The sequence below is a fragment of the Coregonus clupeaformis genome, chromosome 22 (assembly GCF_020615455.1).
Source record: "Coregonus clupeaformis isolate EN_2021a chromosome 22, ASM2061545v1, whole genome shotgun sequence".
NCBI lineage: Eukaryota > Metazoa > Chordata > Actinopteri > Salmoniformes > Salmonidae > Coregonus > Coregonus clupeaformis.
The window spans coordinates 1,252,352-1,268,740 of NC_059213.1; the positions used below are offsets into that span (position 1 = coordinate 1,252,352).

At 45.8% G+C, this 16,389-nt stretch overlaps 1 protein-coding gene across 2 annotated transcripts; it reads left to right on the plus strand.

Annotated features, from left to right (window-relative positions):
• Positions 1–504: 504 nt before the first annotated feature.
• Positions 505–13,452, plus strand: LOC121535924 (nephronectin). Of its 2 annotated transcripts, none has more exons than XM_041843139.1 (7): positions 505–802; positions 1,752–1,870; positions 1,967–2,059; positions 2,326–2,448; positions 5,019–5,162; positions 6,762–6,896; positions 12,096–13,452. In XM_041843139.1, the coding sequence occupies exons 1-7, from the start codon at positions 696–698 to the stop codon at positions 12,314–12,316; spliced, it is 942 nt and encodes a 313-aa protein (XP_041699073.1). In that variant the 5' UTR covers positions 505–695; the 3' UTR covers positions 12,317–13,452. The 2 variants fall into 2 exon arrangements, with proteins under 2 accessions (XP_041699073.1, XP_041699074.1); XM_041843140.1 differs by having other exon boundaries at positions 5,019–5,138.
• The last annotated feature ends 2,937 nt before the right edge of the window (positions 13,453–16,389 follow it).

Here is a 16,389-nt window from a genome sequence, read left to right on the forward strand (position 1 = left end):
ATTCACAGCTTGTTTCGCTTTAATTGTCCTGTATGGTGCCTTGTGTGATCACTATTTGTTTCATTCAGCCCACCATGCAGGCGATTAACCATGATCTCTGCCTCTGAGTCTAATAGAACTGATTGCTCACTGATCATGCCTGGAAATAGTTCACGGTTTAGCGTGTTACTTCAAAGGCATTGGTTCTGCCGTTGCCACTGGTGATTCCCGCGCTTATTATCACAAAATGGGCCTATAAACTCTGATTCCCATAAGAAATACATCTTTCTTACATGAGAGAGACAGACGGTGGGAGAGACCTTTGGTCCAGAGTCAGTCACGTCCTCATGTGGGCGTTAATCCGACAATATTCAAACTAAATTAGTGTGGATAAAAACTGATTTTCTGTCTGTGTATTTATTATTTCAATGTGATATTCAAAGTTGTCCATCTCTCTCTCTCTCTCTCTCTCTCTCTCTCTCTCTCTCTCTCTCTCTCTCTCTCTCGCCCGCCAGGTAACCTGTCCCACCTATTGGACAAAATTCCCAAAGTTCCTTGACACTCAATCATAAAATTAACTAGGAGGTGACCTCGCCTTCCTCCAGACTCAAGGCGGGAGACATGCTGGCACAATAACGTGTCTCTGAAATGCGCTGATCACAAAATAAGGAAAATAATATGTAGCTGTTTTATGAGCTGACAATTACCTTCGTGATATGATGGTATTTGCTGTTGTCAGCGCGCATCCGGTGCGCCAGCGGGTGCTGGTGATCACCATGCGTTTTATTGCGTTCTCCATGGCTTTTCAACCGGACAGGAACAGGTATGAAACAACTATAATTTGCAGTTGCCGCTAAGGAAATTCTATGCATGGTGATGATGCAGGCTAAATCGCATTATTTATTTACTGATCATGATTGTAGGTTGTTTTATCTCATGACACCTGACTATCCTGTTGTAGAGACTTTTCTTTACTGTTCTAGTACTTCCCGTTCCTATATTCTAAAGTCTGTGAATTGTTAGACCCACTTGGTTTGGGAGTAATCACTCAATGGTCTCCTTTTCCTAGCCTTATTATGTACCACTTTGGTGTGGAGGTATGCACCCCTCAAAATGACTGCCTCTGGCATTTTGGACTGAAGATTGGTAGGAAAGGTTTACCATCAGCTACACAGTAAATGGTATCCAATCTCCCCTGCAGTTTTGTTTATTTCCCTCTTTTTAATGAAACAGCAATTATTGCCATTTGGAATACAGTATGTGTGTGTCAAGGCATCTCTCCACTGCATGTGAATCTAGAAGGTGTTTCATAAGTAGTTACAACAGCTCCAAATGAGTTCCAGTCATAGAAATATAATTACATTAATTATGATTCTATGGTTCCAGTGTGTTCCAGAGTTCTGGTGTATTTACTACAATGCTTTATAATAGTGACTCCTTATTAATATGTTGTTACCAATTGATTATATATCCTCTTCCACAAGCCTCTGTACTCCCAATTAGACTTATATATACAGTATATATATATATATATATATATATATATATATATATAAATATTAGTCATCCTGTTGAGGAGAGAAACCGTGTAGCAACACCAATAAGGCATTGATGACAGCAACTATAGACAAGGTAGTGCAGAAACCTTGGGGTCTTTCTTAATTGTGGTTGATGAACCATTAACCCACTCCTCCCCTTCATCCACCCCTCCATCCATCCACCTATCCATCTCTCCTCCATCCACCCCTCCATCTATCCATCCATCCCCCCAGGACAGTGAGGGACGTGTCTGGGCGTCTCGGTGGGCCGTCGGGGTCCGTGGGGCTCTGCACCTTCGGCCCGTCTACAGCCTGCTGTTTAGGCTGGAGGAATGTCAACGGTGTCTGCCAGCGTAAGTCAGCGGCCACTGGGCAAGTCATCCAGAAACCACAACAATACACCAGCTGAGGTTATCAGATGTGTTTATCTGTTCTCTCTGACTATCCAGCTGTGTGTAAGAAGCCCTGCAGGAATGGAGTCTGTGTGGCTCCAGACAAGTGCTCCTGCTCTGTGGGATACAAGGGCCAGCAATGTGACCAAGGTGGAGATTTCTGACTCTATATGATTCATGCATGTTGATTTCAGATTCTGTATGATTCATGCATGTTGATTCCAGATACTGTATGGTTCAAACATGTTGATTCCAGATACTGTGTGATTAATACGTGTTGATTCCTGGTTGTTGATTCCAGATATTATGATTGATTCATGCATGTTGATTACTGATTGTTCATTCCAGACTCTGTGATTCATGCATGCTGATCCTGATATGATTCCTGATTGATTGTTGTTGGTTGTTGATTCCAGATGTGAATGAGTGTGGTCTCCCAGAGCGACCGTGCTCGAACAGCTGTATGAACACCCAGGGTAGTTACCGGTGTTACTGCGACCCTGGATACACCCTCATGACAGACGGATCAACCTGCACAAGTGCGTACTAGTTCAAACCGGTTTCTGCCCACTTTCCTGGAACATCATGTCCCAACCATAGAGGGAATACAACACCCAGGTAGAAGTCGCCCTCAGGCACTGATCTAGGATCAGCTCACCCTCTTCTAAACTCTATCAGTAAACACTAGGGGGTACAATGCCAAAACCGACCTTAGATCAGTGTCTTGGGGGCAACTTCATCCTACTGTGAATACCACAGGGCTCAGTGTCAGGACTGCATGTGCTGGTGTGTTGTTATGGGTCAAATGTTATTATAGACAAGGGGTCCAGGGTCAGTGGTTCTGGGTGTTGATTGGCTGCTCAGCTTCCCCGTCAGCTGAAGTGCATTCAGAAAGTATTCAGGGGCCTTGACTTTTTCCACATTTTGTTACGTTACAGCCTTACTCTAAAATGGATTTTAAAAAATCCCCCTCATCAATCTACACACAATACCCCATAATGACAAAGCAAAAACAGCTTTTTAGAAATGTTAGCAAATGTATTTAAAATCTGAAATCATATTTACATAAGTATTCAGACCCATTACTCAGTACTTTGTTGAAGTACCTTTGGTAGCAATTACAGCCTTGTGTCTTCTTGGGTATGACGCTACAAGCTTGGCACACCTGTATTTGGGGAGTTTCTCCCATTCTTCTCTGCAGATCCTCTCAAGCTCTGTCAGGTTGGATGGGGAGCGTCGCTGCACAGCTATTTTCAGGTCTCTGCAGAGATGTTCGATCGGGTTCAAGTCCGGGCTCTGGCTGGGCCACTCAAGGACATCCAGAGACTTGTTCCGAAGCCATTCCTGTGTTGTCTTGGCTGTGTTCTTAGGGTCGTTGTCCTGTTGGATGGTGAACCTTTGCCCCAGTCTGAGGTCCTGGGTGCTCTAGAGCAGGTTTTCATCAAGGACCTCTCTGTACTTTGCGCTGTTCATCTTTCACTCGATCCTGACTAGTCTCCCATTCCCTGCCGCTGAAAAACATCCCCAAACCATGATGCTGCCACCACCATGCTTCACCGTAGGGATGGTGCCTGGTTTCCTCCAGACGTGACACTTGGCATTCAGGCCAAAGAGTTCAATCTTGGTTTCATTAGACCAGAGAATCTTGTTTCTCATGGTCTGAGAGTCCTTTAGGTGCCTTTTGGCAAACTCCAAGCGGGTTGTCATGTGCCTTTTACTGAGGAGTGGCTTCCATCTGGCCACTCTACCATAAAGGCCTGATTGGTGGAGTGCTGCAGAGATGGTTGTCCTTCTGGAAGATTCTCCCATCTCCACAGAGGAACTCTGGAGCTCTGTCAGAGTGACCATCAGGTTCTTGGTCACCTCCCTGACCAAGGCCCTTCTCCCCCGATTGCTCAGTTTGTCCAAGCAGCCAGCTCTAGGAAGAGTCTTGGTGGTTCCAAACTTCTTCCATTTAAGAATGATGGAGGCCACTGTGTTCTTTGGGACCTTCAATGCTGCAGAATGTTTTTGGTACCCTTCCCCAGATCTGTGTCTCGACTCAATCCTGTCTCTGAGCTCTACAGACAATTCCTTCGACCTCATGGCTTGGTTTTTGCTCTGACATGCACTGTCAACTGTGGGAGTTATATAGACATGTGTGTGCCTTTCCAAATCATGTCCAATCAATTGAATTTACCACAGGTGGACTCCAATCAAGTTCTAGAAACATCTCAAGGATGATCAATGGAAACAGGATGCACCTGAGCTCAATTTCGAGTCTAATTTTGTTATTTTTACTTTCCGAATGCACAGTACCTCCAGTCTGGCTTATCAATTACCCAGAACCCCCCTGTCGTCCATGGGCCAATAGGGTCAAGTCTTATTCACTTTCTTCCTTAAAGGCGTAGACTTTGAGGAGCAGGGTTTCCGAAACTTGGTCCTGCCCCCCTTGCCCTAGCACCACACAGCTGATTCAAATAATCAAAGCTTGATAATGAGTTGGTTATTTGAATCAGCTATGTAGTGCTAGGGCAAAAACCAAAACGTGCACCCCTTGGGGTTCCCGAAGACTGAGTTTGGGAAACCCTGATCTAGAGTATGACATTTGTTGTATGGGGCACAGGGTTGGGTAGGTTACTTTCTAAATGTAATCCGTTAGTTACTGGTCACTTGTCCAAAATGGTTAATTCTTACATAACTTCTTAGATAACAAAATTGCTATTTCTTACATAACTTTTGGATTATCCAAACTCAGTAACATAAAGTAAATCCTTTCTGAATTAGAAGTAATCATCTAGTTGTTCAAAAGTAGGCCTATCTGTAATCTGATTTCAATATTTTTGCTGGTAACGTTACAGTTACAGTTTTTTTGTAATCCATTACTCCCCAACCCTGTGGCGGCAATATAGAGGATTAACTGTTATCATACATGGTGTAATCAATCTAAAGCAAGGAAAATCTTTAATATGAGTATGACACAAGACGAAACCAAGCTGGTTTCATATCACTGCTTGTGGGTCTATTGTATTACAATACAGCACATGGTTTGTGTGTGGTGGCATGTGTTCGTTCCAACCATCCATTTCTGCCTCTACTCTCAGCCAGTTTGTCCTGTGTTCTCTTCCAGAAGATCCTGAGTGTTCCTCCGCTCGCTGCCAGTTCGGTTGCCAGATCGACCGGGTGGGAGAGGAGCGCTGTCTGTGTGCCCCCGGCCTCCACCTGGCCGCCGACAACAGGACCTGTGAAGGTGGGCTTCCTCGGCAACCCCATGGTAACCCCATCACCATGGCAACCACCCTACTCCTCCCTCCCCTCTCTAGTTCCTTCAGTTCCAATGCTATATGGGAAGAAGCAAGGGGAGGCTGGGATTGGGAAACAGCCCAGAGTTGGTCCATTCCCTTGGCATTACTACGGGATATACTGATCATAGCGTGCCAGTGTGTAGCTACTAGTTCTGTCTTTGGCTGCCATTAGAGAACAGGTGGAGAGACAGGTTCCCATATGTACGCTACTAGAGGACATGTTAATGACCTCCACCCAGCTACTACTAACAGCGCCTACCCACTGAGTCTGTCCACAGAACGATAAACCCTGTAATTACCTCAAGTGTTAAGAAAACAGACCCCAGGTCCCCGTAGCTATACTTTACTCTTTCCCCTCTCTTCAGCCTACCTAGCGCTCATTACTTTGAAGTCCCCTAGCTCGATAACTGTGGTGCGGTCGTAAAGTCCTCGCAGTAGACACCTCCTGTCCTGTTAACGAGGCCCAGCCTCCATGGTTGATCCTGAAAGCCATTACAGCCTCATTCTCACACCACAGGAGAGTAGCTGTAGGAACTAACCAACCAGACCTGAGACCTCAGAGAAATCATAACAGTCATATACTGTAGGTAGTTACAGTGGAACATGGGTAGCATACCGGTAGCATGGCAGGGAAATCAAAGAATAAGAGTCGTACTCTAGGTCCCTCAAATTCAAATCTGAATTTCCAAGCCAGTTCCACTGCTTTTTTTTTATTGTTCCCCTCTAATCGGGGACTGATTTAGACCTGGGACACCAGGTGGGTGTAATTAATGATCAGGTAGGACAGAAAACCAGCAGTACTCTGGACCTCGTAGGGTCAGATTTGAACACCCCTTCTCTGTGTACTGCTGCAGCCTAGTCAGCAGGGCTCTCTAAACCTGTTCCTGGAGAGCTACCGTCCTGGAGGTTTCACTCCAACCCTAATCTAACGCACCTGATTCGAATAATTCGCTGGTCGATAAGCTGAATCAGGTTAGTTACAACTGGGGTTGGAGTGAAAACCTACAGGAGGGTATCTCTCCAGGAACAGGGTTGGAGAGCCCTGACCTAGTGTGACATAGGCAGCTTCACAGAAGCCTGAGAACAAAGTCCCAACCATAGCATCATCCTGACAGGTGTCATTCCCCCTATGGGACAACTCCTCAGTGTCTGAAGTGACATCATATTGTGGGATATACAATATAACTAATTAGACTTCATTTCAACCATATCTACATTTGAATCATATTAGAATTGTGCTAGTTACAGAGTGAGAGAAGCACCTGAAAAGTATCACATAAGTTGTTATAGTGTGTGAGTGTGTTGTCATTCCTTGTTATTGAACAACAGCGGTGTACATTTCAAAGCACCTGTCCAAAGAACTCCCAAGATGGCCAAAGCACTCATTTGCTCTTTCTGATGTATAGGTAATGGTTGTTTTGAGCTGAGAAAACAACTGTAGGTTCTTTAAAGCACTTTGTCGTCTCCCTTTCATATGTTACATCTAGTGTGTGTGTGTGTGTACGTGTGTGTGTGTTTATGCATGCTCAGGTGTTGAGTTTCTTTGGCCTTGTTGTGTTGTTTTGCAGATGTGGACGAGTGTCGAAGGGCGTCAGATGTTTGCCCTCCCCGGCGTACTTGCAAGAACACCTTCGGCAGCTTTGTGTGTGCGTGCAGGGAGGGCTTCGTGTTGGGGACGCTCCAGGACTCAGTGCAGTGTCGAGGTACGGATATCCCCCATACTGTACAGCAGGCTGTAAAGGCTCTTAGATACCAGTATTAATATTAACAGAGAATGTAAGGCTGTTAGATACCAGTATTAATATTAACAGGGAATGTAAGGCTCTTAGATACCAGTATTAATATTAACAGGGAATGTAAGGCTGTTAGATACCAGTATTAATATTAACAGGGAATGTAAGGCTGTTAGATACCAGTATTAATATTAACAGAGAATGTAAGGCTCTTAGATACCAGTATTAATATTAACAGAGAATGTAAGGCTGTTAGATACCAGTATTAATATTAACAGAGAATGTAAGGCTGTTAGATACCAGTATTAATATTAACAGATAATGTAAGGCTGTTAGATACCAGTATTAATATTAACAGAGAATGTAAGGCTGTTAGATACCAGTATTAATATTAACAGATAATGTAAGGCTGTTAGATACCAGTATTAATATTAACAGGGAATGTAAGGCTGTTAGATACCAGTATTAATATTAACAGAGAATGTAAGGCTGTTAGATACCAGTATTAATATTAACAGATAATGTAAGGCTGTTAGATACCAGTATTAATATTAACAGGGAATGTAAGGCTCTTAGATACCAGTATTAATATTAACAGAGAATGTAAGGCTGTTAGATACCAGTATTAATATTAACAGGGAATGTAAGGCTGTTAGATACCAGTATTAATATTAACAGAGAATGTAAGGCTCTTAGATACCAGTATTAATATTATCAGGGAATGTAAGGCTCTTAGATACCAATATTAATATTAACAGTGTCACGTTCGTTCATAGACGGGTCAGACCAAGGCGCAGTGTGATATGCATACATGTTTATTTAAACGTAATAAACACTCGACAAAACAATAAACGAAACGAAACGTGAAGTCCAAGGTAGACACAAACAACATACCTTATACAGAACAAGATCCCACAACTTGACAGTGCCAATAGGCTGCCTAAGTATGGTCCCCAATCAGAGACAACGAGCGACAGCTGCCTCTGATTGGGAACCACACCGGCCAACATAGATCTAGACATACTAGATCCTAAACATAGACAAAGCACAACAAGGAATATACACACCCTGACTCAACATATAAGCGTGACAGAACCCCCCCTCAAAGGTGCGGACTCCGACCGCGCAACATAAACATAACAGGGTAGGGGCCGGGTGGGCATTCCGCCTCGGAGGCGGATCCGGTTCCGGGCGTGACGACCTCTTACTCTCCGCCTCCCTGTTGCGCCCCTGGTCTGGTCTGGACCTCGGCGCGCTGCTTCCCCTCTCCTTCCTCCCACGAAGTACCAAGCCCTGTCTGGACCCTGGTGTAGGAGACCCCGAACCTGGAGAGGGGCTGACGTCTGGGTCTGGACTGGAACCGCTGACTGGAGCTGGACCCGACGACGGTGGAGCGAACTGCTCTGGCTCCGGAGTGGAGCCGCTGACCGGAGCTGGATCAGGCACCGGTGGAGTGGACTGCTCTGGCTCCGGAGTGGAGCCGCTGACCGGAGCTGGACTGGACCCCGGTGGAGCGGATTGCTCTGGCTCCGGAGTGGAGCAGCTGACCGGTGCCGGACCAGGCACCAGTGGAACAGGCACAGGCTGTGCCGGACTGGACACACGCACCACTGGCTTGGTGCGAGGAGCAGGAACAGGCCGGGCCGGACTGGCGACGCGCACCACTGGCTTGGTGCGAGGAGCAGGAACGGGTCGGGCCGGACTGGGAACACGCACCACTGGCTTGGTGCGGGGCGCAGGAACAGGCCGGGCCGGGCTGGCGACGCGCACCACTGGCTTGGTGCGAGGAGCAGGAACAGGCCGGGCCGGACTGGCGACGCGCACCACAAGCTTGGTGCAGGGAGCAGGAACGGGCCGGGCCGGACTGGGAACACGCACCACTGGCTTGGTGCGAGGAGCAGGACTGGGTTCCTTTATTAACCCCCGCTCCTTCTGCTGCCTAACCAGCTCCTCTCGCCGTGGCTCTACCTTTTCCTTCTCCCTTTTAGCTTCCTGCAGCGCCTCCCTCTGACCGAATAACTCCTGCTCCCTCTGAGCCAACAGCCCCCGTAACATGGTGGCCTCCTCTCCTAACCTGCAGATCTGCCCTGTCGCGGCCTCCTGCTGCCTCGTCGTCCACACCGTGTGCCCCCCCCCAAAATGTTATTGGGGTTCTCTCTCGGGTCTCCGTCGTCGGCACTCCTCTTCCCGTGAGGACTCCTCCGGGAGCCCCCACGAGTTAGGGAACAGAAACTCGTTGTCGTCGTCATCCTCCGACTCCTCAGTATAAAACTGTTCCCACTCCTCTTCCCATGGTCGTGGGGACCCAATCTGAAAACCAACCGGGTGCAGTGGTCGGGGCTCTTCTCTCTCGCTCCCCGACCACCCCTTTAGCCCCCCAAAAATTTTTTATTGGGGCTGCTTCTCGGGCTTCCTCCTTGGCCGGCTTCCGTGTTGCTGTTGCTCCTCTCCTGCCTGGGTCCTTTTCCCGCAAATATCTCCTCCCATGACCACCAATTGCCCACCTGTGACATGGCTACTCTCTCCGCCTGGGCACGCTGCTTGGTCCGTGTTTGGTAGGATCTTCTGTCACGTTCGTTCATAGACGGGTCAGACCAAGGCGCAGCGTGATATGCATACATGTTTATTTAAACTTAATAAACACTCGACAAAACAATAAACGAAACGAAACGTGAAGTCCAAGGTAGACACAAACAACATACCTTATACAGAACAAGATCCCACAACTTGACAGTGCCAATAGGCTGCGTAAGTATGGTCCCCAATCAGAGACAACGAGCGACAGCTGCCTCTGATTGGGAACCACACCGGCCAACATAGATCTAGACATACTAGATCCTAAACATAGACAAAGCACAACAAGGAATATACACACCCTGACTCAACATATAAGCGTCCCCTGAGTTAGGGCGTGACAAACAGAGATTGTAAGGCTCTTATATACCAGTATTAATATTAACAGAGAATGTAAGGCTGTTAGATACCAGTATTAATATTAACAGAGAATGTAAGGCTGTTAGATACCAGTATTAATATTAACAGAGAATGTAAGGCTGTTAGATACCAGTATTAATATTAACAGAGAATGTAAGGCTGTTAGATACCAGTATTAATATTAACAGATAATATAAGGCTGTTAGATACCAGTATTAATATTAACAGGGAATGTAAGGCTCTTAGATGCCAGTATTAATATTATCAGGGAATTTAAGACTGTTAGATACCAGTATTAATATTATCAGGGAATGTAAGACTGTTAGATACCAGTGTTAATATTATCAAGGAATGTAAGACTGTTAGATACCAGTATTAATATTAACAGAGAATGTAAGGCTGTTAGATACCAGTATTAATATTAACAGAGAATGTAAGGCTCTTAGATACCAGTATTAATATTAACAGAGAATGTAAGGCTGTTAGATACCAGTATTAATATTAACAGAGAATGTAAGGCTGTTAGATACCAGTATTAATATTAACAGGGAACGTTAGAGAAGCAGGCTGTCCTCTAAGTCTTAGCTCTGTGTGTGTGCGTGTGCGTGCGGGCAAGTGTGTGCGTGTGACTATACCCACTTCATGACATTAATATAATTCCTTCCTTCAGCATCTCTCAGCAGATCGCCATGTGTCTCGTAAAAGATGCTTCGGTAGTTGTGGTACTATTGTGTGTGTGTGTGTGTGTGTGTGTGTGTATGTGTGTGTGTGTGTGTGTGTGTGTGTGTGTGTGTGTGTGTGTGTGTGTGTGTGTGTGTGTGTGTGTGTGTGTGTGTGTGTGTGTGTGTGTGTGCGCGTGCGTGTGTGTGTGTGTGTGTGTGTGTAAGCCACAGACCCACTTTTCTCAGTGTCAGTTCTGTTTAAATGAATTACTACCTCACAGCATGCCCTCACATGTTCCTCTCATTTAGCCTACGTTTCATTGTCAAACAGACCGATCATCTGTAGATGAGCTTTGGCCGCAGCAACCCAGTGAGAGCCTGAATGTATTTCTCTAGCTTGCCTTCCCCGCTCACTCAGCTGTGGTAGCTGTTATTGTTTATGCTTCCTTGGCGAACATTGCAACACCTATTTCCTGGAGCTTTGAAACAGACTAGTCGTTACTCAACAACCCCTTGACTTCACACTCAGTGAGTCGCAGGCAGGGGCCAAGTCAAGTCATGACTTCCTGCTGGCTCTCTCTGTGTGCTGGTTGGCCGATAATGTCTTCACCTCAGAGCCTGTGAAAAGGTGGAAAAGCTATCCAGTAATACTCAAAACAAGCATGGGTCTTACTGTAAAACTGCATGGGTTTGGTCTCTGCTTTTCAGCTTGGTTTGGGTCTGCCAAATTCAGAGCCCACAGGCAAAGGAGAAGTAACACTGAAACACAGTCAGACTTGCTAATACAACAGACCACCTGTTTGTGTTGAACGTGATGAGTAGCATTGTGATCAGGGCCAAGTAAACACAAAGAGAGAGATACAGAAGAGAGAGAGAAGAGAGAGGAGAGCGAGAGAGAGTAGGAGAGAGAGAGGAGAGAGAGAAGAGAGAGAAGAGAGAGAGGAGAGAGAGAAGAGAGAGGAGAGAGAGGAGAGAGAGAGAGAAGAGAGAGGAGAGCGAGAGAGAGTAGGAGAGAGGAGAGAGAGAAGAGAGAGAAGAGAGATAGGAGAGAGAGGAGAGAGAGAAGAGAGAGAGGAGGGAGGAGAGAGAGAAGAGAGAGGAGAGAGAGAGAGAAGAGAGAGGAGAGCGAGAGAGAGTAGGAGAGAGAGGAGAGAGAGAAGAGAGAGAAGAGAGAGAAGAGAGAGAGGAGAGAGAGAAGAGAGAGAGGAGAGAGAGAAGAGAGAGAGGAGAGAGAGGAGAGAGCGAGAGAAGAGAGAGGAGAGCGAGAGAGAGAGAAGAGAGAGGAGAGAAGTAAACACAAAGCTGACTTTGACACAGATGCTGTCTGGTACTGTAGATTAGAACATCTGGAAAACATTCTACAAACATCCACACGTGTCTCAGTGTTAGATTCAATGGAGAATTTACTGATTTGAATTCAGATCTGTTGATACTTTAGATATGGTTGTTTCAGTTATGATGGGACTGACAAAATAATACTTATATATTGATGTTAATACTCTTAGCTTTATTGCCTGGTGCTGATAATCATCCCTTTCTCATCATTTCATCGTATCCTTCTCTCTTTCCTCAGATAAGGACGAGTGTCTGGACAGTACTCATCTGTGTAGCCGTCATTCCCAGTGTTTCAACACCGCTGGTTCCTACACTTGTCAGTGTCTGGAGGACTACTCTGGGGACGGCCACACGTGCTGGCCCCGGAGAGCCTCCCACACCAAGACCTCCATGTACTACCAGTACAAACTCTCCAAAAGGACCAGGCCCATACAACAACCGCAACAAACGCAGCTCTGACGGTGCCTCTGGTTCTGACTGATAACACTGTTGTGAAGTAGTTACTGGCGGCCATTTTGGGTCGAGCCGTGTCGAAGCAGCACAGGAGAACTCTAGGAGGAAAATATATTTGTGTTGAAGCAGCCTCAATGGACAATTCATGAGGTAGATTGGGGGTGAATGGGGTAAATTGAGGTGGCGTGTCACTATCACAACATAGTAAAAGCCGAGAAATGCTAAGAATTCCTCACACAACTGGAAAGTGTGGTAACGTTCTGTTTTAACCTATCATTTGCCTCTCTTCAGTTAGTCAACAAAGACCTTAGATTGCTACTCGGCGCCATTAGTGGTCTACTGTTTGATGTCAGTCAAAGTCAAAGAAGCCACTCATTTGACAAATACACTCGTCAAGGAACCACACTCTGTAGTCTGCCTGACGCGCTTCAGACTCAAAACGCTCTGTGATGACATGGAATTTTCCTTTGTTTAAGTTTCCCAGCTTATTGTCTCGGAAAAGGTCATGGGTAAGAACAAGTTTCACACGCACTGTCATACTGCTGCTTTGGCATTCGTAACCAATTTCACAATACACATGTTGTCAGCATAAGAGATTTTGATAGGGACTTCATGTAGTGAGTGATTAGCTAATTTTCTGACAGGCCAGTGGGTGTACACGATACCTCCCATTCTGGAGGTTGTTTTCCATAGGGACTATTCTTTGAGAGGAGTGTATACGTCATTATTTGTTATTAAAAGGCTGACCTCTGGTGGAAAGATAAGGGAGGATATTTGTCACTCTGACTTCTCCATAGATGGCATCATAGATAGCAGCATCACCCTGACTTCTCCATAGATGGGATCATAGATAGCAGCATCTCCCTGACTTCTCCATAGATGGGATCATAGATAGCAGCATATCCCTGACTTCTCCATAGATGGGATCATAGATAGCAGCATCACCCTGACTTCTCCATAGATGGGATCATAGATAGCAGCATCTCCCTGACTTCTCCATAGATTGGTTCATAGATAGGCTACATAACAGAAAGCTGTTGAAATGCATGTATTTGTTAAGTCATGTTAATTAACTAAGGCACTTTGAGAGATCGGCTGTTTGATTATGTAAAGTGTGTGGAATAAAGGTATAATTGTTGAATGGGGACCAACCAATAAAGTGTGTTATTATTAATGTTGTGTGGGCTCTGTAATGTATTGTGGCTTCTCTTGCCCTTCACATGGGAATGGAAGTCAATCGGGATTGTAGGCGTTTCATGATTTTGGATTCCGGAGCGACAATTGCCTTTGAATCCATATTTGGTCACAATAATACTTCTGACTTACTAACATGGTCATGCCCACTTCATAACCCATCATGGCAGGAAATCAGGCTAAAACAAGCAGCTACACACTCTACACACACAAGCACTCACACACACACAAACACACACACACACAGCAAGAGAGCACAGACAGGTCAGACAGGTCAGACCAAACAAACCAAATGTCTTGTTTCTCAGCACCTCTCTAATCCCCAACCCTTTCTGCAGTGACAGCATAATGACATGTCCCATTCCTGCACTGTCTGCTCTCTCTGAGGTTGCAGTGACAGTGGGTGGTGGTAGGGGGTGCTATGTTGTGTGCTATGTGGGCCCCAGTCCCTTTGGTTCTGGTTGTGGTTGTACTAGCAGGGCTCTATCTGGCAATGTGAGTGTCTGTGGCTGCAGTGGGAAGAGGCAGCTGCTGGATGGGCCCTGCCGCTGACCCCATTCATCCCAACAGCAGGTGTCATGTCGCGTTGCCCTCACATGCACACAGACGCACACACAGATGAGTGTGTGTGTGTTTGTGTGTGGGGGGGGGGACCTGGAACTACTTACAGCATAGCTGAGAACAAAGGGGAGAAATCAGGAAGAAATGCAGCCTCTTGGAATAACTCTCACCACAATGCCCAGACAGAATCCCAAACTCACCCCCAGAAGTGCGAGAAAACCTGTTTTCTCTCTTTCAAAGCAGCACAAATAGAAAACCTTTTAGATTAAAGGTTCCAGGGCCCCTTTATGAAAAGGACCTCACACTAAGTTGTGTGTAATTCCTACCAGAAACAGGTTTATTTACCAAAAAATAATAAGATTTAATGCCAAGTGTTAGGCTACAAATAAAGGACAACAAGGAGTGGGAGGAGAGGAAGGGGGAGAGAGAGAGAGAGAGAGAGAGAGAGAGAGAGAGAGAGAGAGAGAGAGAGAGAAAGGAGGAGGATCAGGAAGGAGTGGAAAGTTTCTTTTTGCTTGTGCTTGTTGTTCTCTGTCCTGTGTTGACGTGACACACTGTGATTTCACATGGAGGAGTAGCTACGGGAACACAGCACTGGGACCGTCTGCGTGGAGAGAATGCCCTCCTCAGGAAAGAAATAGGAAAACAATAAATATGGTAATTGAATTTGGACATCTGCGATGACAACAAGCTCTCTCGTCCTGCGGGCTGTGCTGTGTGTGTGGGGGAATTCAACAACGTCCCTCTCGGCTTTCATTATGAAACAATATTAACATTTTCCGAGCAAGTGAGCAATGGCTCTGACAAGTGCAAAGAGCCAACTACAATACTGGGGAGAGATGGTAGTAAGAAGAAACCTTGCCACCCACGTTGCTGAAAGAGCATGCTTTCAAACACAGGCACTGAGCTGCAAAACCACTAAAACCCCTGTCTTACCCATACTGTCCTATTCACTTTAGGTGAAATAAGCCAGTCTTTTCTCCCCTGGGACTGGCCCATCAGCGAAGGGATTTTCCATGGCTGTATAATGTACCCGGTGTGGGACTGGGTTCGCATCTCAAATGGCACCCTATTCTCTATTTAGTGCACTACTTTTGACCAAAGCCCTATCAAAAGTAATGCACTATATAGGCAACAGGGTGCCATTTGGGACCTGGGACTGCCACTGCTTCGACACCCAGGCAGTCACTCTGAGTAAGACAACACAGTCACAGTGTGTTTCCATGAATGAATAATTAAAATGACAAATGCTGACCCGGCCCACTCCAGGGAGCTCCGGCACAGCTTGAGATCATGTCGTAAAATTATAAATCTTGTTGGAGAACCATTTGCTCCTGATTTTAGCTCGCCACACACACACACACACACTCACACACACATTCGATCTGCGGTAGTGCAGGCTTGATATACTGCGTTATTACACAGCCTTGTGTGATGACACTCTTTCACAGGTTATAGAGTCTCAGATAACTATATAGAACCTGACAGAGTGCTGTCAGAAACGACTGTGGACATCATGCCTATATCCTCTAGCTCACATTTACATTGGATTTTCTATGTTATGTATCACTGTCTATACACACTGTCTATACACCTAAAATAGTTTTTGGATGTCCCCATAGGAGAACCTTTTGAATAACCCTTTTTGGTTCCAGGTAGAACCCTTTTGGTTCCAGGCAGAACCCTTTTGTGTTCTATGTAGAACTTCTTCCACAGAGGGTTCTACCTGGAACCAAAAAGGGTTATCCTATGGGGAAAGCTGAAGAACCCTTTTGGAACCTTTTTGTGTATGTATTACTGTCTCCAATGAAACATGTCAATGTACACTTATTCCATCTCCCACACTAGGGCATTCATCGCTCTTTTGTTGAAATCCTCATTCATATTACTAATAATCCTGACGGATGAATGTAACCCAGCTATGTGGTGGGTAACGTCGGTCCGTGTGGCTGAAAGATGTGGAAATACCCCTCAGACTTCAAACCTCTTAATAACTTCACTCCCAGGACCCCCTGGTTTCAAACCACACACACACACACACACACACACACACACACACACACACACACACACACACACTCTCCTTCAAGGGCCCAGACTCTGCCCTTTACCAGTGACCCTAATTCCTCTACTCACATCCACATGATGACTTTGAACTCTGTTTTCCCAGCATAAGTAGTATAAATTGCCCACTTTCTTGCACCCCTCTTCAACCACAAAATACCCCCCCCTCAACAATGTAAAACAATCGGAACACCCAAATCATGGGGGGTGCAATGAAAGCTGAGATCCAGCCATGTCCTGCTCTGCCCGGAATACAGTGT